The 23382-nt window shown below is 40.4% G+C and overlaps 4 protein-coding genes and 1 long non-coding RNA gene across 5 annotated transcripts; 1 reads left to right on the top strand and 4 right to left on the bottom strand.

Moving 5' to 3' along the window:
* Nucleotides 1–873: 873 nt before the first annotated feature.
* LOC104422813 (putative F-box protein At1g65770) lies at nucleotides 874–12744 on the bottom strand. Its single transcript, XM_010035244.3, has 2 exons — nucleotides 12555–12744; nucleotides 874–2168 (listed from the first exon to the last, which is right to left on the bottom strand). The coding sequence occupies exon 2, from the start codon at nucleotides 2152–2154 to the stop codon at nucleotides 1003–1005; it is 1152 nt and encodes a 383-aa protein (XP_010033546.2). The 5' UTR covers nucleotides 2155–2168; nucleotides 12555–12744; the 3' UTR covers nucleotides 874–1002.
* On the bottom strand, nucleotides 4135–5307 carry LOC104423995 (putative F-box protein At5g60060). The gene has a single exon (XM_010036403.2). The coding sequence runs from the start codon at nucleotides 5305–5307 to the stop codon at nucleotides 4135–4137; it is 1173 nt and encodes a 390-aa protein (XP_010034705.2).
* LOC120289202 (putative F-box protein At1g65770) lies at nucleotides 10786–12576 on the bottom strand. The gene has a single exon (XM_039303860.1). The coding sequence runs from the start codon at nucleotides 12538–12540 to the stop codon at nucleotides 11401–11403; it is 1140 nt and encodes a 379-aa protein (XP_039159794.1). The 5' UTR covers nucleotides 12541–12576; the 3' UTR covers nucleotides 10786–11400.
* A 3232-nt stretch (nucleotides 12745–15976) lies between the features above and the next one.
* Nucleotides 15977–17486, bottom strand: LOC104422811 (ganglioside-induced differentiation-associated protein 2). Its single transcript, XM_010035242.3, has 3 exons — nucleotides 17043–17486; nucleotides 16528–16792; nucleotides 15977–16399 (listed from the first exon to the last, which is right to left on the bottom strand). Exons 1-3 carry the CDS (start codon nucleotides 17164–17166, stop codon nucleotides 16180–16182), a joined length of 609 nt encoding a protein of 202 aa, XP_010033544.2. The 5' UTR covers nucleotides 17167–17486; the 3' UTR covers nucleotides 15977–16179.
* LOC120288893 lies at nucleotides 16725–17684 on the top strand. The gene is made up of 2 exons (XR_005546800.1): nucleotides 16725–16847; nucleotides 16960–17684. It is a non-coding gene; the product is annotated as an uncharacterized LOC120288893 (long non-coding RNA).
* Nucleotides 17685–23382: the final 5698 nt, after the last annotated feature.

Genomic DNA, 23382 nt, shown 5'->3' with positions numbered 1-23382 from the left:
ATTAAACTCACCTTCTTACAGTAAAAAGAAAAAGCAACAGCAGAAGGATCGGTCTAGTTCAGACTTCTATTAATAAGTAGTTAAAAATTCCGGAACTGAGACGCCTCCGTTTCATCTCTCTACTTTTTCACCATTTTCTCATTCTTGCGCATGCTGATTTAAGAGACTTCAACCCACAACCCTAATCCATGACTGACTATTACATTGATCATGGTATGAAAATGAGGAAAGCTCCTTGATATTACCCAACACTTTTCTGTGGTCGTCGTACCGTCTCGCATTCAGGCAAGCAGTTCTCTACATTAAGCATTCTCTGCTTGTGCAACTTTTTTGTGTTATCAGTCAATCTGGATCTAGTTGGTGAATTCGGAACATATGCATGAAGAAATTGAGGAAGCTATCAGGATAGAAATTTCCCGTTATCTCACAAGTCACAAACTAGGCAGGCTACATGTCATGATCCATTTTCTTGTCAAAATCAAATGTGTCCCGAAACTCACCAGAATACCGGCTTCATATATTTCCCCTCTAGGGGGCACGGACTCCGGTGGCGACTGTCGACCATGTTTTGTTCTCTACACCTTCTCCGTGATTTTTCCTTTGCCGTGCGTGCTCATGAGAGATACTTCAAAACCATGACCCCCTCCGCATCTGCTTATAATGTTGATCATGGTTTAAAACTGAGGATAACTACATGATATTTCCCCAATCCATCTCCACTATAGCCATCTAGTTTCGAGTGAGCAATTTTATGCATCAAGCATTCTCTGCTTGTATGAGTTTTCTGTCTGATTAGTGTTAACCCCCAATTTTTTCAGTCAAATCGGAATAAATAAGGTTCCAATGTTCAGAGCATACCAAGGCACAAAGAAATTCAGCAAAGCCAACAGAACATGGATTCTCAATGCCTCACAAAGCAATTACAACTTCCACTTTTCATTCATAATGAAAACCGAATTACAAACCCAATTCGGCTCGAGATCGAATCTGTTCCAGATCGAACTAGTAAACTGTCCTCATGTTTTTCGGATCGAGGGGGCATGGGCTCGGGCTGATCCAAGCCGGGGGCGGCCACAGGATCCTCAAGTAGTCCGGCGAGAACGCCGCCCTCTTGATGCTATGGTCCTCCATGCAAAAGACAAGGACTTTAACACCATAAAAATCACTCAACTCAGTGAAGTAAATGCAGTTCCCAACGCACCCACCGAACTCTTGCACAGACACTGAGAAGCAACTGTGATCACCCAGAAACAGGGCAACATCACCGAGCCTCCTCACTTCATCCCATTTGCCCCATTCTTGATCCAACCTATACAATCTAAACTTAACCGTCTTCGAGCCGACCTCCGGGTCGTTCCGGTACCTCGCAGCGCCCCTCTCGAGGTACCGGTCCACCACGTAGAGGTCGCCACCCGCCTCCACCATGTGCTTCCTGTCGCCGCCACCGCACATGTGTGGCGAGAATTGCACGACCCGCAAAGACGGGTCGATCCATGACACGGTCCCGAGCCTATCCACAGCATAGAATTGCCCTTTGTAGACCATGACATCATCAAAATGACAATCTTGGCCTTCGATCACACTCCATTCCTCATCCCCAAATCTCCGATGCCCCAATTTCCCTCCCTCAAGAATCCCAACCACCGCACACTCCCCTGCATCGGCCCACGCGGAATCAGGGAACAAAGCTACCTTCGCGACACGGCGGAAATTGGCCCCGTCATCGACCTCGACAGCGTACTCTTTAACAATCTCGGTGACCCTGAAGTCCAAAGTGTTCAACACGCTAGGAAAAAAACCGGGCTTGTACTTGATCGGCTCCTTCGAGAGCGGACTCAGGAGGCGGAGCGGGCAGCCCGGCTCGCCGGATTCCTCGAGCTTGACCAGCCAGGCAAAGGCCGGGCCGGATTCTTCCGGCGGCTGGAGGCGGTAGATCGTGGATCGAGTGACGAAGGCGGGCTTTTGGCCCGGCCGGAGAGGGAGTTGCAGGGGAAACAGAGGAGGGTTGTTGCCATGGGGGAGCGGAGGGATCAGAGAACGCCAAGAAGAGCAGACGCTGCGGAACCGGCGGACGTCGGTAGGGGTGTCGAGCTTCTTCCCGGTCATACACCAGAGCTCTTTGGGGAGATCGGACCATGGCACGGTGTTCTCCATCCTTGCAGGGGAGAGTCCGAGGACCAAGAACGGCGGAGTCGCAGATGAGCAGTCCTAACTGGCGGCTTGCGTTTTTTCCTCGCCTTCTGTTGGATTATTCCGCGCGTATACTTGCGTTGCTGTAACGGCAACGGGGTTCTTCCCTTTTGAGCCGCACACACGTTCCTTGAAGAAGAGCCGCATACCTTGCGAAGAACGCCGACGTCCTCATTTTTGCCGTACGAGGAGACTTTAAACCACGTTGATTTCGTGTTACGAGATTATATTTAAATTGAGTTATTTATTTATAAAATATGTTGAATTTAGACTTAAATTTAAATGTTAGGAACATCCTAATATAAAAATAATTATAAACTCTGATTTTTCGATTATAATGAATTATTTATTATTGATTTTCCATGAATATGAGTATTATTACTTTCGACCGAATAATATAAATTTTTAATATCTTTATTATTCATCATTTATTTTTCTAATATTTTTATATTAATTTATTTATAATATCTTATTATTTTCGCATTAATATTACAACAGTCATCCAACTTGATTCTCAAGTCTCTCCACCAAAGGTTTCCTCAGACTTTTTGGGTCCGAAAGCTTTCAAAGCTTTCTTGCCATTGAAGGAACAAGCGAGAATGGGTCCCACCTCGGTGTCTGGTCCGGTCGTAATCGCAAGAGAAGCATGCACGAGCTAGAGCCAAGAGCATCCTACTTGAAGCCGCGTCAGGTGAATAATTCAATGGTATCACACGGTTTTTCCATCGAGTTCCTTGAAAAGAGTTGCCCTGCGCCCCGAACTCTCCGCCTGCCCATTTGTGCGGGTTTTGGAGCAGAAGCGATTGGGGCTCGCGTAATATTCCGGACAAACCCAAACTAGATTAGAAAGACATATTGCAAAGTCGGTGTGAACCCTCCTCCGAATGATATCGACTTTATGGAAAGATTCCGACGAAACATCTCACGCAGAAATTAGTGGACAGGTTCTTCTTTTTGGTGGTGGCCATCACGAAAGAGCACAATGAATGTGGTCGTTGGTCAATGGTTATGTTCTTATATTTTTAAAATATTTAAAATAATCTAAAATGGAATTGAGATAAATTTGTGAAAAATGCTCATTAAATTACACACGAATAAAATGCGAGTACGACTTCAAATTTGAACAAGAGAAATTACAATGTTCAATAAATGACCAAATGATAGGTAAGAAGGAATTCCCCCCAATAAAATGTCTAAAGAATTCAATGCTTTCCAGGCCATGCCCCTTATTATGATTTAAATGATGCATCGATGTTCGCATCGAGCACATTTGGCCAGAATCAATTCTTGCGAAACCCCAACTATGCATGCAGACAACCATTTTAAAATTTTTCATTATTTTGTGAGATAGACAAAAGGAAAAAAAAAATCTAAAATCTATGCAACCCTGCGATTATGAAAACTTGCGAATTGACTAATTACATTTTGTTTTGAAAAGTTATGGGCTAAATTAAACAAATTGAAAATTTAGAGAATAGATAGCATATTACCCGATAGTTAGGCACTTGTGCTAACTTTTTCCCTTGTTATGTTTAAATAAGAATGACTCAATCAAATAATTGAACATTCGAAACTACATTCCAAAAACAACAACATTGCACATTGGTTTCAAGTCTAGAGATTATTTGTGTCATTCCTCTAAATATAAGCAGCATTTTTTTTTTTTCCGGTAAGGTAAATATAAGCAGCATTTTCGTATTCATTTTCAAGAGTAAACTTAATGACATTTTTTTCACCAAACTTCTGTGTGTATGTGGGTACCTTCTTTTGCTTGTATTATCATATATCCACTAACCACCCATTTCAATTCTGTAAATAAACATTTTGACCAATTAAAGTTCATATAATAAGGTATCACAGAAATTGTATACTGCTAGTGAAAAAGGACATCAGATGCTACTGACCTAACCTACCAGCGGATGTCCGGGGTTAGGTTTAATCGAGTCAGGCATGCCCGTTAGGAAGCTGGAATAGTCTAGCACACCAGTCGGAATACTTCAACCACTTTATGCTGCGATCCGCCAGGCTGAACACCTTAACGATTTCCATCGAGTAATGGGAATAAGTGTCCTCCGTATAGTAGATGCAATTCCCGTTGCCCCCGCCAAGCTCGAGTGCCGAGACCGCGAACGAGCAGTGCTTGCAAAGAAAGAAGGCCGGATCGCCCAAGCTTCTCGCCTCCTCCCATCTCCCCCATTGTCGATCCAACCTATAGACCCTAAAATCACACGTCGGCCGTGTTTTCTCAGTGTACGCGATGCTCTCGGTGTATCTGTCCACTAAATAAAGATCACCACTTGACACCACCAACTGCTTCCAAAAGCCACCGCTGCCGCGGTGGTTGCCACTGTATATTGGCGGTGAGAGACTTTGAAGTCCGAAAGATGAATCGATCTCCGAAACTGACCCAAACTGATCGACGACGCAAACTCTACTGTCATAAACTGCAATGTCGTCGTAACCACTGCCCTGTGAATCATCTATATGGCTCCAGTTCTCATCCCCGTACCTCCAATAACCTAATCGCCCTTTTCCATCAATGAAATAAACCGAACACCGGTCCACATCAGACCCTACACAATCCGGATGCATTACTACTTTCCGTACACCTTGAACGAGGCCTCCGGTTCCACCGCCATATTCGAGCGTGTATTCTCTACAGATCTCGACGATTCGGAATTGGAGAGAATCGAGTACCTCCGGGAACTCGTGGGGCAAGTACGCGATCCGCTGCCGCGAGAAGAGGCTGAGTATCCGCATGCGCCCGGGCTCTGACTCCTCAAGCTTCAGCAGCCACCGCGCGCGACCGGAGGAGGCGGTTCCGTCCGGCGTCTCGACTGCGTAGACCGTGCTCGCGCGGAGGAAGAGGGCGGAGCGCGGCGTGTTAGTAGGGATGCGGAAAGGGAACCGCGAGGCGTCGTGGCCGGGCCGGGGGATCGAGGAGCGGAACGAAGAGCAGACGCCGCGGAACCGGAGGACGTCCATGCGAGTGTGGAGACGATCGCCGATCATGGAGAGAATCTCCGGCGGGAGATCGGACCATGGACGTTTCCCGGTTCCCTCCATGAGAGCCTGCACTGGTGATCGCAGGCGTTGCAGGAAGGAGGAGAAAGTCATTGCCAAAATTAAAATATTTGTTTTTCATTTATCAAAATTAAAAAACAAATATTCTCACTTAGTTTATCTTTCATACTTTTCCCTTCAATTTTGATCGAGAATCTTGGAAAATCTAATCTTTTTGCGTTCGTGTCAAAGTAAATCTTCGTCATATACCATAAATGTGCTAGCTGTTTTTCAAATTCAATTTATATTAAATTATCTTAACCAAGTAATAATTTCCATTCATTTCTTATAGTAATCAAAATGACATTTGATCATTTTCCATTACTCTATCAAAATTGAAAAACAAATCTTCTCACTTGATTATCTTTCATACTTTTCCCTTCAATTTTGATCGAGAATCTTGGAAAATCTAATCTTTTTGCGTTCGTGCCAAAGTAAGTCTTCATCATATACCATAAATGTGCTGGCTGTTTTTCAAATTCAATTTATATTAAATTATCTTAACCAAGTAATAATTTCCATTCATTTCTTATAGTAATCAAAATAACATTTTATCATTTTCCATTACTCTATTTTTTTTTTTCATCAATGTTTGTTTTATCAATATTGGAGGAAAAAATATGAAAACTTATTTAAAAAGTCTTAAACTTAATTTTCTCCTATCAATTCAATCATAAATCATTTCATTTTTAATAATTTTTTTTTTTTTCTTTTTTAATTATTTCTTTTTCCTTTTCCTTTTTTCCCCATCGCCATCACCTTACCTCATTAATGGTCAACAGAGGTCATCAACCTAGTGAGGGCCACTAGGCTAGGCCCAAGCATCCCTCACTCGAGCAAGTGACCTTCGCTAATCATTGACGAGGCTTGGGGAAAAAGAAAAAAAAGCAAAAGTAATAATAAATTCAAAAAAAGTATTAAAATATTATTAAAAATTGTTTAGGTAAACATCTATTAGTTGTACCACATAGGATGATTAATATCCATGTTAGCAATTTCGATCAAAATTGACCAAATAGACTCAATTATCAAAATATGAAAATGCTAAGAATCAATTGGCAAAAGTGCAATATGTTTAGAACTTTTTGGATATTTTTTCCTGCAAAACTGTTATCATAAGTAATTGATTGTACTAACTACATTCATAACATTTACTGGCGAAAATCTATATCAACATAATTTTTGTATTTCATAAAAAAAAAAAAACATAATTTTTGTTTTCCTAATATAAATTGGGAAATGGATTTTAATAATAGATTTGTTTCGTGAAAAAAAAAAAATGAATGATTTGAAACTTAATTTCCTAAGAAAATGATCACTTATCATTTATAAAAATTATTTTTTAGGAAAATGTTTTCCAAATCTCTTATTTTTCGCGAAATAAATAGTACATAAATCTATTACGAATTCTTCTATTCCTTGTTTGAGATGTAATAACCGATTTATGTAGCAAACAAGTGGGATTACTCTCCATAAAGATGTGGTTAAGATTGTTGTAACAAGCATTGTGATCTCAAGCATATTACGATGCACGAGAGATCTTCGCTGCACCATTATCCTAGTGAGATGTTGAAATTGTTTGATACTGGGCACAAAAACCGAGTCCAATATAAAGAATCAAATGGTTCAATCCATATCATAACAATACGCTCAAGCCATAAGACTACTCGATAATCTTAAACAAAACGTCGATTATAAAGTTCATCCACAATTTCATCAATGGGATGTCTGAAGGTCTTGTTGATTGTGAGTTTTTCGATGGGCAAGTTAAAGTGGAAATTATAAAATGTAGCAAATATCAATGGACTTGAGACATGGAAGGATGTTGAAGTATGAGTTCAGAAGAATCCATCGACTGAGGGACAAACAAAAGGTAATGAAATGTTTTTCATTCTTGTTGCCGCACTTTCTATTCAAATATCTGCTAATGGCCCATTATTCATGAATCTTAGCACTCAGATACTGTAGCTTTGTAAAAGTTCCTTTCTGGAAAAACTTTGAACACGGAAAGAGTGTAAAGCCTCCTACATTGCTCTTCCATCGGTTCATTTGTGTGCAAATGTGCCTGGAAGTTGAATGAATTGAAAGCACTGAGAACATATAAAATCCGAAAAATTCTTGCATTGGACGAGGGGATTGGCACGTGTCTAACTGGTCAGGTCGTTTCAAAGCGGTACAAAAGCAACGCTTCCTATAGTAGATGTACGGGTCATAGACAGACTAGGTGTAAAGAATTGGTGTAAGAGCTCAAAGCGTTTTGCCTCACTAAAAGAATTGGCCTCCTCATATTTCTCATCAATCACTCCTCATCCTCATATGATTGAGATTGAGTAAGCCTAGTCGATTCATGAGCTTCACAATTTTTCATGAAACACAAATCAATTACCAGATTGGAACCTACTCTAATACAATTTGCAGTGGTAGTGGTCGGAGCCAAAAGAAAAATGGAAAAAGTCAAAAACTTGGAGACAACATCAAGAGGTGATTACTTGGAGTGGTTGCTAATAGATATATCAATTGAATAGGGCTTGTCATCCTATTATTGAATTGTATGAGATATAACAAACAATCTCTTCAATTCCTTACTTCCTTTATCTAAGCCCACCAAACACGAGCAGAGCCTATTCTCAAGTCAGCTCCATGATTTTTCTTATATAAACTTGGAATATGAAGTTTAAGGAAATTTTCAGTTTAACCTCGGAACTCTAATTGTCTTATAACTTAAACTCTAAATTTAAAATATTTTCATTGTATTCCCCTAAATACTAGTTCTTTCACACGTAAGGCCCTATTCTCTAAATCAAGACACTATGCCCCCTAACTCTTGCTCTCTTGTATGCTAAACCTTATAGTGCCAAACTTATAGTCAAAGGGGTCACTTTTTTCTCCTCATGTACAATTTATATAAAGGCTTGCTCTACAGAAACAAGATTATCCACACTAAGAATTTGTAGTGTGCCATGTCAACCATCTAATGTAGAAAGAGAAGGGAAAGAAAAGAAAGAAAAAAAATGAAAATTTCAAAAAAGAATAAAAATTTATAGAAATGTTAACATCAACATCAATATCAATCATGCCATGTATGACCGCTAGCATCCACATAAGCTAAATTCATCCTAATTTGGTTGAATTAACTGAATCAATATCAATATGAAAATGTTTAGGATTAGATTGATCAAATTTAAAGGTTTAGAATTGAATTGGTACTTGACACTAGAATTTTTTATCTACAGATCAAGTTGTAAAAAAAATTTAGACAAAATAATAAAGGGAAAAGACCACCAAAAACCCCAAACTTTATCCCAAATGACACATTTATCCCAAACTTTTTTTTTGTGACATGAAAAACCCCAAACTTTTCAAATCGTAATACATTTACCCCATCAATGGCATTTTTGTCTTATTTTTTCTGTTTTTCCTTTCTCTTTTTTTTTTTTCTTCTTCTTCTCTCCGTCGGTGTCCGGCAAGAGCACCCCTCGCTCAACGCCAGCAAGGGCCTAGTGAGGGATGCCCTCACTGGACTCGGGCAAGGGGTGTCCTCGCCAAATTAGGTGAGGGAGGCCCTCGCCTGACACCAACGAGGGCTACCCTCGCTTGTGTCGGGCAAGGGCCACCCTCGCCAGATTTGGGAGAGGGCACGAGGGAGGCCCTCGCCCGACCTAGCCGAGGGCCATCCTCGCCAGACGCCGGACGCCGACTTCCTCGATGGAGGGAAGAGAGAAGGAAAAAAGAAAAATAAAAAAAAGTGAAAAAGACCAAAATGCCTATAATTTAGGATAAATGCATCATACGACAGAAGTTCAAGGTTTTTTGCGTCACAAAAAAAAAGTTTAGGATAAATGTGTCACGGTTGGCAAAGTTCAAGATTTTTCACGTTATAAAAAAAAATTAGGTAAATCTGTTCCTTTGAGCAAAGTTTAGAGTTTTTCGTGATTTTTTCCCAATAATAAAATACATCAACATATGAAAACAAACAAAATGGGGAGTCCAATAGTTGGTCACAATGAAAAGAGTTATGGTCCAATTCATACAATCCATCAGCGAAGCGACAACCTAGCCCAGGTCTATTAGGCCCTGCATGGAAACGTTCCAAAAAAACGTTTGGAACATTTCTGTACTTTTTTGTTCTCGGGAAAAAAAAAAGCAAAACGCGTTCGATTCGTGCGTTTTGTTCTTTTTTTTTTTTGTTCCTGGAACAAAATTGGAGCAAAAAAAAAAAACACAAAATAGTTGCTTCTTGTTAAACAATTTTGAAGAAACGCTTCTTCTCTCTCTCTTTTCTTCTTCTTTTCTTCTTTTTTTCTTTTTTTCTTTGGTCGGTGCCGGCCTCGCCATGGCGGCGACCATGGTGAGGGGGGCGACCTCACTCCGCCCCAGCGAGGCCAAGCGTCGCCGAGCCTCACCCAACCACGGCGAGGCTCGGCCTCGAGGCGGACCGAGCCTCCCCATGGCCACGGCGAGGCTGCCGGCCCCGTCGGCCCGATCGTCGGAGGCCGGTGATCGGCTGAAAAAGAAAATAAAAAAAGGAAAAAATGAAAAATAAAATAAAAATGTTTAAAAAATTAAAAGAAATAAAAAAGAATAAAATTTACCAAACGTGTTTCTATTCATTTTTTATTCCCGAACAAACGTTACCAAACGCGTTCTTTTGTTCAAAAATTATTTCCTAACATAAACACTTTTTTTTTTATTTATGTTCCCCTAACAAAAAAAAGAATAGAAATATTACTATTCGCACCTTTACTGGAGCCCACCAGAATCAGATTTTAATTCGCCAGATCGACCCTTTTGGTCCACTCGCCGCCCAGGCTTCAAGACAGAATGCACTCATGTGGGCCCGCGGAAGGAAAGACTGAAGAAATATCCGATTTAAATAATGGTTCTCCCTTGCTCTCTCTCTCTCTCTCTCTCTCTCTCTCTCTCATGCTTGATATGAACTTGAGCTCGTTTGTCTGTGTAATTTAAAATATAGAAATTTTTTGAGATTTTAAAATCTATCTACCTTTGATTTGAAGTCCTATCTAATATTTTAATTGGCCATCGATCGATTTCAATCGACTTTAACAATAAAGATGATTGAGCTTCTAGTGATTATAACTCCACAAAACTACATGTAAGTCAAACTTATATCATTAAACACACCTTCTTACAGTAAAAAGAAAAAGCAACAGCAGAAGGATTGGTGTAGCTCAAACTTTCTATTAATAAGAAGTGAAAATTCCGATACTGAAACACCTCCATTTCATCTCTACACTACTTCGCCATTTTTCCATTTTCACACATGCTAATTAAGAGATACTTCAACCCACAACCTCAATCTGTAACTGATTATTACATTGATCATGGTATGAAAATGAGGAAAACTTGCTGATATTGCCCGACACTTTTCTGTGATAGCCATACCGTCTCGCATTCAGGCAAGCAATTCTCCGCATTAAGCATTCTCTGCTTGTGCAATTTTTTCATGTTATCAGTCAATTTGAATCTAGTTGGTGAACTCAGAACATATGTATGATGAAATTGAGGAAGCTATTAGTATGGAAATTTCTCGTTATCTCACAAGTCACAAAACAGGTAGATTACATATCATGATCCATTTTCTTGTCAAAATCGAATGTGTCCCAAAACTCACTTGAATACCCGCTTCATATATTTCTCGTCCAGGAGGCAAGGACTTTGGTGGTGACCATCACCCATGTTTTGTTCTTTGCACCTTCTCCGTGATTTTTCCTTTGCCGTTCGTGCTCATGAGAGATACTTCAAACCATAACCCCCTCCACATCTGCTTATAATGTTGATCACGGTATAAAACTGAGGATAACTACATGATATTTCCCCAATCCATCTCCACTATATCCGTCTAGTTTCGAGTGAGCAATTTTATGCATCAAGCATTCTCTGCTTGTATGAGTTTTCTGTCTGATTAGTGTTAACCCCCAATTTTTTCAGTCAATTTGGAATAAATAAGGTTCCAATGTTCAGAGCATACCAAGGCACAAAGAAATTCAGCAAAGCCAACAGAACATGGATTCTCAATGCCTCACAAAGCAATTACAACTTCCACTTTTCATTCATACTGAAAACCGAATTACAAACCCAATTCTGCTCGAGATTGAATCCGTACCAGATCGAACTAGAAAACTGTCCTCATGTTTTCGGATCGAGGGGGCATGGGCTCGGGCTGATCCAAGCCGGGGGCGGCCACAGGATCCTCAAGTAGTCCGGCGAGAACGCCGCCCTCTTGATGCTATGGTCCTCCATGCAAAAGACATGGACTTCAACACCATAAAAATTACTCAACTCAGTGAAGTAAATGCAGTTCCCAACGCACCCACCGAACTCTTGCACAGACACTGAGAAGCAACTGTGATCACCCAGAAACAGGGCCACATCACCGAGCCTCCTCACTTCATCCCATTTGCCCCATTCTTGATCCAACCTATACACTCTAAACTTAACCGTCTCCGAGCCGACCTCCCGGTTGTTCCGGTACCTTGTCAGAGCGGCCCTCTCGAGGTACCGGTCCACCACGTAGAGGTCACCGCCTGCCTCCACCATGTGCTTCCTGTCGCCGCCACCGCACATGGGTGGTGAGAATGGCACGACCCGGAAAGACGGGTCGATCCATGATACGGTCCCAAGCCTATCCACAGCATAGAACTGCCCTTTGTAGACCATGACATCATCAAAATGACAATCTTGGCCTTCGATCACACTCCATTCCTCATCCCCATATCTCCAATGCCCCAATTTCCCTCCCTCAAGAATCCCAACCACCGCACACTCCCCTGCATCGGCCCACGCGGAATCAGGGAACAAAGCTACCTTCGCGACACGGCGGAAATTGGCCCCGTCATCGACCTCGACAGCGTACTCTTTAACAATCTCGGTGACCCTGAAGTCCAAAGTGTTCAACACGCTAGGAAAAGAACCGGGCTTGTACTTGATCAGCTCCTTCGAGAGCGGACTCAGGAGGCGGAGCGGGCGGCCCGGCTCGCCGGATCCCTCGAGCTTGACCAGCCAGGCAAAGGCCGGGCCGGATTCTTCCGGCGGCTGGAGGCGGTAGATCGTGGATCGAGTGACGAAGGCGGGCTTTTGGCCCGGCCGGAGAGGGAGTTGCAGGGGAAACAGAGGAGGGTTATTGCCATGGGGCAGCGGAGGGATCAGAGAACGCCAAGAAGAGCAGACGCTGCGGAACCGGCGGACGTCGGTAGGGGTGTCGAGCTTCTTCCCGATCATACACCAGAGCTCTTTGGGGAGATCGGACCATGGCACGGTGTTCTCCATCTTTGCAGGGGAATTCCGATCATCCGAGGACCAAGAACAGCAGAGTTGCAGATAAGCAGTCCTAACTGGCGGCTTGCTTTTTTTCCTTGCCTTCTGTTGGATTATTCTGCGCTCAGTATATAAGGACAGAGGGACTTTTGTTAGTTGTATCACATATGGTAAAAAAGTTGACCTTTGACCGGGTTCTATCACCTTCCGCCTGCGGATGACATGTGTTCGTCCATTATTTTCAACCATAATATTAACTCTTTCTTTCCTGACCGGTTGTTGTTGCTCACCTCGCTGCATGCCACCGCCACCAGCGCAGCCCTGCCTTTGTCCCAAGTGCCGCTGTGTTCATCTCTCCCTCCCACGGCCTCCCTGCCGCGGCCAGCTCCTTCACCAGGGCCGACGGGCGCCTCCCGACCTCGAAAAAGGAGGAGGAAAATCAATATACATAATTATGTAGCTTGTCCAATTATTCATTCACTAACGGGACTTGGAATTTGTCCAATTATTCATTCACTAACGGGACTTGGAATTTCTCCGTTGAAAAGTCTGTCACTAAAAGACAAAATAAGAGGGCACGCTTTTTTTTTTTACATCTATTTCACTTTCTGGATTTGAGCAAATCTTTAAAACTGTTTTACCCTGAATCGGGCATTTCGGGTGCCCAGTTAGCCCTATTTATAGGGGTTTAATTGGGATTACGGGATAGAGTTTCCATTGGATATCCCTGCCAACTCCCGTCAAGGGAGGGGACCCACTTTCGGATCTCCGTGAAGTCCTTCAAGATATTGGGTGGGTTCGAGAAATGAAGGGCTTCGGACAGCCCCTACCGAGAGTGGGCTGCCCAGGGTGGCTTGTGGGTAAAATAGGGAATTGCCTGAGAAAGAAACAAAGAAGGGTTTCTTCTTTTGCTTTTATTTCTATCTCCCGCAGCAGATTTGTAGAAGTGGCGTGAGAAGGGCAACGGTAATAGGGTTTTTCCCTTTTGAGCCGCACACGTACGTTCCTTGGAGAAGAGCCGCATTGCGAAGAACGCCGACGTCCTCATTTTTTCCGTACGAGGAGAATTATAGCCACGTTGATTTACGTGCTATGAGTTTATATTTAAATTGAGTTATTTATATATAAATATTTTGAATTTAGACTTAAATTTCAATATGAGGAACATCCTAATGTAAAAATGATTTCGAATAATGATTCTCTAATTATAATGAATTATTACTGCTAACTCTTTCATAAATATAAGTATCCACACTCTAACCAAATTATATAAATTTTTAATGTCTTTATTATTTTTCATTTATTTTTCTAAAAATTTATATTAATTTATCTACAATCTCTTATTTGTTCTCGCACTAATATCACAGCAGTCATCCAACTTCATCCTCAAGTCTCTCGGCCAAAGGTTTCTTTGGACTTTTTGGGTCCGAGAGCTATCGGAGCTTTCTTATCATTGAAGTAAGAAGCGAGAATGGGTCCACCTCGGTGTCTGGTCTGATTGTATGAGAATTGGGAGCGGAATTACATCGAAGCCCCAGGGATCGTAATCGCAAGAGGCACAGGCTACAACCAAGAGCGCCCTACTTCAAGCCAAGTCAGGTGATTAATTCAATGGTATTGCACGATTTTTCCATCGAGTTTGCCCTGCGCCCTGCCCATTTGTGCGGGCTTTGGAGCGGAAGCGATTGGGGCTCGCATAATGTTCCGGACGAACTCAAACTAGATCAAAAAGACATATTACAAAGTCAGTGTGAACCCTGTCAAAATATCATTGACGTTATGAAAAGATTCCGACGGAACATTGCTGATTATTCAATGTACCTAAGACTTTCTCGAGGGGATAAAAGATTGTCATTACCATTACTATTAACATTACATCAACTGATAACGAATTACTTAAAATCATCTCCGATTAAAAATGAGGATGTTGATAAACAAACACTGTACACTAATCTGTTCCTTCCCAGCTTCTTTTGACTTAACGTCTTGTCCTAAGACAAATAGGACTTGGCCAGCTATGAACAAAAGTCCCAATATGTTCATCCCGTGGGGTCGGTAATTGATGGGCATCACCTTTCTCGTGACTTTGTACTTGGCCATCTTGTGATGTTCATAGTCAAGATGATGAATAATGGCCTGGCTGGTCCGAGAGTTCAAAGCGAAAGCCCAGGCAATCCTACGTTAATTCACAAAACCGGCTATTCGGCAGTTGATGACGTCCTTGCCATTTTCGGCCCTTTGAGGATTCTATCTTCCCAAGTGACTATGATCGGCGTCTTGTGCGCAAAGTCGCCGAGTTTGGGTGTGGGAAAACCAGTTATTGCTCAATCCTAGAGAAGCTTAGCATCAAGGAACCACTAGATTGTTGCCCTTGTCTGCTGCCTCAAGCTCATCGAAACTGGAAAAAGAAACGCGACGGGGAACAAATTGGCTCTTGCTTGTGCCGTTCCGAGCCGATGAATGAACCGCCTTCTTTCGAAAGACTTAGATGAGCTGAAGAGTGCGGTGATGATAAGACATCCTTGAGAGGCTTTAAGAAGGCACTGATTAACCTATATCTTTTGGTCTTGACTTCTTTGGAATTTGGCAAATGCCCCCACGTAAAGAAAAGAAAGGGTAACAGACAAAGTTATAAGTGCAATTTGACTTTTCTTTTTCTTTTCACTCCCACAAATAATCATCCTTTTCATGTTAATTTAGGTTTAATTCGACTGGGACACTAGTTTTTGATATAGACTAGTTGCAGTGTTTCATCCATGAAATTGTGACCCACGTCATGTTCCACCAATTATTGGTCGCACCACACCAAACCCAACCCAGATCCCACCAAACCCTCACACGCAGCCTCCTTTCTTCTTTCGCCTCTTGACCCCCGCAGCCTCGTGCCGGTGGTCCGCCAACCCTCCCCCACCGTCCCCTTTGGCAATATCAGCACCGCACCATTCGACCGGGCTGCCGTCGCTTGTCAGGGCACGCCACATTTCACCTCCGTCGCAACTATCTTCTCCCAGTCTTTTTCCCATGCCACATCTCTCCACACAACGCCGATCTTGATGGTGCCTCACGAGCGCTGAATCCCGCGGCCATGGTGGCACAACTATTGTCATCCATTCTAGCATTAGTAGACTTGCTTGAATTGTCTTCATCTAAAAATTACATAAAATAAGAAAAATATAAAAATTCCAAAATGTCCCTACTTTATGCTGACGTGCGTTTGACCAACACCACTGTAAATAATACGCCTCAAATAAGCCCGAGTCACGGCACTCAACTCGAGGCATCATGCGAGGCTTGTGGAGGACGAGAAACGTGCCTAGATTCTCTTTTTAGTCGAGTAACCAATGAATAAGGGTCGGGATTTTAATTGTTAAAGAAAATATTTTTATCTGATGGTCACATCACATGATTATATTATAGCCGTGGTGCTAATTAAAATGAAATTCATCAGGACACGTGTAATAGGCACTTCATTATCAATTTCACGTCATTTAACAAATCATGTCGAGATGTGGATAAGGCTTAAACGCAGTAGACGTGGCCTCCCCCAATAGCCTTTAGGAGATAGAAGATAGGATTGGGATCGGCCGAATTTGTTTCATCACTTATCCGCACCTACAATTGTTTGTTCATCACGGCACGACACGATTAAGATCACGAGATACACCGCATGGAGTACATGGACACCGAGGAATCTGCTGCCGGTGCGCCGTGGACCCGAGCGTGGTCGCTCTCCAGGCCGTAGTCCATCATCGGACGGTACTGCAAATCCTCGTCGTGCTCCCGGGCGAACTCTGGTATCTCGACCTCGCCCCTCCTAACGTGGTCCCACAACTGGTCGAGCCGGTTCACGTAGTTCAGCTTCCCGTACAACCTGCCACCGCACGACGGGAACCAACCCAATTGTTCATGTTTCATTCGATAACACAAAGCAAATCGGGATTCGAAACCGATTCGACTTCGACCGGGCATAATTGGAATGCATTCCGTTTCTTTACTCACCCGCCGGTGAAGAGAAGGCGGCCGAAGGTGGCGAAGAAGAGGCGGGCCTGGAGGCCCGGGTGGACGAAGTGGACGGTCTCGAGATTGTCCTTGATCTGGGCCGGGATCGAGTCGTAGATGGATCGGAGCGCCGAGAATCCGGGGAAGTTGTCGCTCCTCTGGACTTCGCTGTGCACGTACACCACGCTGAACCGCTTCTTGCTCAGCCTCGGATAGATCTTCTCCTCCAGGTACTCGTTCACCACCTCGGCGCTCAGGAACCGAGCTAATGACCAAACGCCAATCAACACCAACAGTTAATATGTCTCTCGCTCGCGTTAGTAAGTTTCCAGTAGCTCTAGTTCCTCATAACTTCACTAAGGAGACCTCCGGTTCATCATGCAATTGAATACCCACGATTTTCTGCTTTTGCGGGATCCAATTCCTATCTAGATAGCGAATAATTGAAGATGCATGCCGTGAATTACAACCTGAATTCGACCAAGCGCCGGAACTAGACGAGGGGGATCTTTTACCTGGGAAGAACTTCCCGACGATGCGGAGGATCTTGCGGCCGCGCTTGTCCCGGCCATTGATCTTGAAGATCTGGAGCTTCTCGATCAGCTGTTCTTGCTCGGCCCGAGACAGGACCGCGCACATCGTTGCTTCTCTGCTGCTTGGACTTCTTGGGCTATGTGGGAAGTGAATTTGAGCGCTAGGCGAACAGTGCGAGGAGCGGCTGGTGCATTCATACGCGAGACGACAAGTGCGAGAGATGTGATCATGGAGAGAGAGAGAGAGAGAGAGAGAGAGAGGACTTGTCGGAGCAGACAGGAATATGCGAAAGCATCTTCCTTTTTCTGGGTCGACTGTGGCCAGTGCGATTCGGTCGCTGTTGATGTGCTCTGCCGTCGTGTTCCGCGGCGCGATCTCGGTGATCGTCCATCATTGGCCGAGTCAGGTGGGGGCGCATCGTCGTCCGTGAACACCACTTCGCAAAGGATGCATCCACGTGAATGAACGATTATGTACGTACATCCATACATACATATACGTATTTATAAAAATAATTGAGGGTAATTATGGTTCGGCAATTTTATCAACTTTAATCCCGTAGTTTTAGGACTAATTGAAGTTGAGAAGGAAAGCAGAGATGGAGAAAAGTGTTTGGGCTCTTACCGATGTGTCCGCTCTATCACATTGCTCGAGATATTTTTCTTAAGAAATTGACATATTTTTAAATCTAGAGACATTATTTTTCATATGAATCCTAAAAATAATAAAATGTGGCATTTTCAAGACACCACTTTAAAGAAGTATAACCATATTTTCGGATGTTCGATAGAAATTTGAAAATGAACTAAAAAATATTTTCCATTCTTGGGTAAGGAAAATCTTTTCCTAATTTTTTTATTTTTAAAATCAACTTTTAATTTTTTTATTTTTTCCGTTCCTTTTTTTTTCTTTTCTTTCTATTTTTCTTCTTCTTTCTTGGCTCAATCATCGACTACGGTGACCAGCCATTGGCAAGCTTCGACCTTGCCCTAGGCCAGCAAGGCTCGAGCTTGCTAGATTATGGCAACGTTCGAGGCCCACCTAGCTCGAGGTTGGCGAGTTGGGCAGGGCTCGAGCCTCACCCAAGGTCATTAGAGGTCGGCAAGGCTTTGGCGAACTCAAGCGAGGCTTGAGCCTCGCTGGCTTGAGGCAAGGCTCGAGTTGGTCTATGGTCAGACGCCGACCACTGCCGTGGCCAATGACAAGTCAAGAAAGAAGAAAAAGAAAAGAAAAGAATTAAAACTCAATTTTAAAAAGAAAACATAAAAATAAAAGGAAAATATGTTTGGTGAATGAAAGTAAAATGGAAGAAGTTATGAAAATGCTTTTCACTTTCTGAAAAGTGAAAAATATTTTCCCAACTTTTGAATGTGCTTTTTCTAATAGTGGAAAAGGTTTTCCTTAACTAGTTCATTTTCTATTAAATCATCTTATTGGAAATGTTTTATAAAAGAAGATGATATTATGCATTTTTTACTTAACTATGCTGAAAGTTTGACCAGTTAGGAGGCCAGCCCATTATCCACTGCATGCATGAAAGAACCTTTCTTTCTATGACTTCTCTTTTGCCTTAGGTCAAATGAATGAACACGAAAGGGAGATCGATCAAACAAAAAAATAGGCCATGAATGAAGAAGTAGTGGGCCTAAGGATTAAGAGGTAATCCCGAGGCTTTTGAATATATCGCCCAAGCTCTCTCCCAACGGCGAGATCTACGGTGTCCAATCGTAGACAGGTGGCTACACAAATTTTAGAACTTCCATTGGTGCAAAAATCAAGTCAATTGAATCAATTTGATAAATTTTAGGATTTGATTGCACTTTTTGCAAGTTTTATGACTTAATTGCACTTTCCCGATAAATTTTAGAACTTCCATTGCACATATCCCATTCTAAAAAGTGTTATTATTGTTCATTTTTTTAGAATTGGACTAAATTAGCAATGAAAAGGTCCCAAAGCACTCAACAGATACGGTAGTCATCTCTCCATTCAAATCTTTTTGTTAAGTCAAAGCATAAAAATTACCTCATAATATCAAATCCTTCTAATGAGAGGTCATATGATTAATCAAATTTTGGCCAAATTTGATTGATCATAATCCGATATCCTATTACCTTGATTTTTGCATCTACAAAAACCTCATGACCCAATTATTCCAAAAGTACGGTTTGATTTATAAAAAAAGTGTTATGATTACGAATTTCCTAGATTGAAATGATCGGACAATCATGATATTTTGTTCAGTTATAATCCATTGTGGTGAATGATCAATTTTGGATATTAGAAATTTCTAGATCTAATACCGTCAAATATTTCAAATCATGTTATTGGAATTTTTTAGAAAAACGATTTTATGTATTATTTTACTTAAATTTGCCCAAAGTCTGACCTAAGTTTGCATCCAATTTCACATTGACTTTATTTTTGCACCAACGGAAAGTTTTTTACCTAATTGTTCCAAAAATGTTGTTTAATTCTAAAAAGGTGTCTTTTTCTAGCATTGGAAGTAAAAAAGTTCCACACATAATATTCAAACCCTTTTGTTAAGTCCAAACATAAAAGTTACCTCATCAAATTCAGAAAAAATGGTGAGGGATAAGATGGATAAATTCGAGAAGATTGAAAGAGATTGAATTAAATTTAGTAGATTGCGATATGGAGAAATTCGAGGAAGCTAAAAAGATTTAATTAAATCTAGTACATTGTAATAGGATGACAATAGCATAACGGTCACTCTTCATGCTAGCATAATAATGGAGGGAATGAATTCTTTTTTCTTACCTTTTCTATCAATTAGATCCCGTGGCATGTATGCCACCATTACTCAGCAATAACAACAATGACAATTACTTAAGCATTTCCCGGTGCAATATACACGAAATCTAATTGTACATTATTGATAGTGAACAATGCATAGAGCTTTGGTTGTTGGTTGGGCCGATTTGATGACTCTATATGAATTAGTAGTTTTTTATCCCTCTGACCCCATTCTTGATCCAACGTAGAGAGAATGTATGTTCGTTATGGGGTCAAGGTCGATCTCTTTTGCGACTGAAAATGGATGATAAAGATAAGGTTTTTGCTGCTAAGAATTGCTAATGAGCTGATAAGAAGAAGAGGAAGATGAGGAAGAAGAAGAGAGGAAGAAAAGAAGATGAAGCGGAAGAGGGTTGATCAAAGCCATAAAGAAAGATTGAGAAGCGGAAGAGAGGAGAGAATCTAGACTTGATTCTTTGTTGTGTAGGATAAGTATTTTCAACTGCTCCTAAGGAAAATATATTTATCACATTCAACTCCTTCCTTTCAATAAATGATTTTTTTTTAATACCTTCATCTTTCATAAGCAAGATCAAATTTCTCTCTTTTAAGAACGAAGCTGTAGGGATGGAGGGATTTTCAAGAGAAAATTACCTAAAATTTTCACTTGAACTATATGGTAATAACATGCTAACTTTTCGTGTTTGAATTTAGATTTTGGTATCTATCAATCTCCCAACATCTCTATTGAAATAAAATTTCGAGATTTGCTTTCTTAGGTGCAATTCATATGGCGGGATATGTTTTTAAAAAAAAAAAAATCTGATCAACGAGATTTTAGAAAAATGATATCATGCCGTTTTAACTCAAATTTGACCAAAATTTGATTGATCATAATTTGATGTCCCACTAATTCAATTTTTGCACCTACGAAAACTCGTGACTCGATTCTTCCTATAGTACAGTTTGGTTTTTTTTTTTTTTTTAATTACAAATTTCCTAAATCGAAACAATCGAAAAATCACGATATTTTGTTCAATTAGAATCATGCATGGTCTATTTTAGATATTAGAAATTTTTAGATATAATAACGTTAAGCGTTTCAAATCATATTATTGGAATATTTATAAAAAAAATGATATTATGCATTTTTTACTCAAATTTGGCCAAAGTTTCACCGGCCGTAACATTTCCATCTAGCTTCCTGTTGACTCGATTTTTGCATCAATAGAAAGCTCATGATATCATTGTTCCAAAATGCGATTTAATTTTATAAAAAAGAGATCAGTATTGTTAACTTTTTTGGAATTGGACTGAATTGAAAGTGAAAAAGTTCCACATGTTTCTCATCCTGCATTGATTAAATAATATTGTCAGCTACTGCATCCATTACTTGACCAATGCATATGCACAATTGAGTAACGTTGAGTACTTATCAAAACCAATGGGTTCATGAGAGTGACCATGTGTTAACGCTATTGATACACTTGAGTACTCTATGCGGAGGCACAACTGAATGGTCAACAACCTGCAATCAAACGGGCCTGAGTTCTACATTTATAATGAACTACACCAAACTTCATATCCTCTTCTCACATAATGCAAAATTCTTTTAGACAATCGGCTAGTCATATCCACAATGAATATGGTAGTTATTTATCCGTCCAAACCAAAACATAAAAATTACCTCATCAATTTCAACAACAAAGGATGATCATCAATAGAAATCTAAAGAGGTCGAAAGAGATTGAATTAAATTTAGTAGGTTGCAAGTACAGAGATCTTGAGTAGCATCTAAATGTGCAAATGTCGTGGCAGAAAGCGCCTTTCTCTCTATAATAAGGGTGCGTTCCGAGGTCCTAGACATGATTTATTCGAAAAAAAAAAAATGGGAACATACACTATACATAGTGCAAGATAGTTAACTACCTTAGGATGTGGAGAAGCTGATATCGAGGTCCGAATCTCTTTGTCAACCTCACCACCACCCTTGATTAGGTGTCTCCACCGTCCCTCAAGTTCATCCTTTTATCCAACTTTTTCAATTTTTCATTTTTTTCGATTACATATTCTCTTTTTGACCAGTCATAACTTTTTCATTCAGTGTACCATTGACTAGATTTTTGCAACTAAGAAAAACTCGTGGCCTGATTCTTCCACAAATACAATTCAATTTAAGAACAAGTGTTATGATTGCAAATTTCCTAGAACGAAATGATCGAATGGTTATGATATTTTGTTCTATCGGAATCCCATTATCGTGCATGGTATTTTAGATATTAGAAATCTATAAATATCATAATGCATTTCAGATTATTTTACTAGGAAAAATGTAAAAAGAAATTACATTATGCATTTTTTTACTCAAATTTGGCCCAAGTTTGACTAATCATAACTTTTTCTTCCTACTGATTCGATTTTTGTGACTATGGAAAACTCGTGACCCAATCCTTCCCAAAATACAGTTCGACTTAAAAAAAAAAAATCGAAACGATACAATCACAATATTACCTACGGTTAGAATTCGATTGACATGATTGGTCAATTTTAGATATTCAAAATCTTTAAATATTTTAATGTCAAGCATTTCAAATCATCTCACACGAAATTTTCTTTTTGGGAAAAAAAATATTATACATTTTTTAACTCAAATTTGGCCAAAGTTTGACTGGCCATAACTTTTCCATCAGGTGTCCCATTAACTCAATTTTTGCACTTACAGAAAATTAGTGACCTGATTGTCCAAAAACATGGTTCAATTTGAAAAAATTGTCAAGATTGTGAATTTTCAAGAGTTGGATAGAATTGAAAGTGCGAAAGTTCCACGTGTACTATGCGTGAGCGCACAACTAATGTAAGGAATTTGCCATAATGCAAATTGAATGATGAGTTCTGATTCAGAGTTATTTTAGTTTTCAATTTCAAAATTCTACAATCATAAGCTATGTCATTGCACAAAATATAATTGCCTTATGAATTTGCTAGTTCTCATCAATTATTTACTACTACCACTTTAAAAGTTGTCAGGGCTCATGAATTCATTCGAATAGCATTTATTTTGAATCAAAAGTTCCAAAATAAGGTAAAAAAAAAATTCGCTTTGCTGAAGGAATGCACCATTGATTTGGTTAAAATCCAATATTGACCTAGTTAAATTATTAGAGAGCTCCAAACATCATAATGTCAAGCATTTTAAATCGTCTTATTAGAAAAAAAATTCATAAAATTGATATTATGCATTTTTTCTTTTTTTTCTTCTAAAACTGTAATATATACAATATAATTCCTAAAACTTTGGTACATGTTCAATTTAGTTATTAAACTATATGAAAATATTCAATGTTATTATTCCACTAATTCAAGTTCATAAACAATATTAAACGTTTTTATATAGTTCAGGGATTAATTTGAAAATATATCAAAGGTCCAGGAATCACATTAAATAATTTTAAAGTTCATGGACCACATTATACATTGAGCTAAAGTGCATGGACCATATTAAACAAATTAAAATTTCAAAAACCAAATTTCACATTAAATCAAAGTTCGTAAAACATTTATACT

This window comes from Eucalyptus grandis, chromosome 10, assembly GCF_016545825.1.
Source record: "Eucalyptus grandis isolate ANBG69807.140 chromosome 10, ASM1654582v1, whole genome shotgun sequence".
NCBI lineage: Eukaryota > Viridiplantae > Streptophyta > Magnoliopsida > Myrtales > Myrtaceae > Eucalyptus > Eucalyptus grandis.
This window is presented reverse-complemented; position numbering and strand designations above follow the sequence as displayed.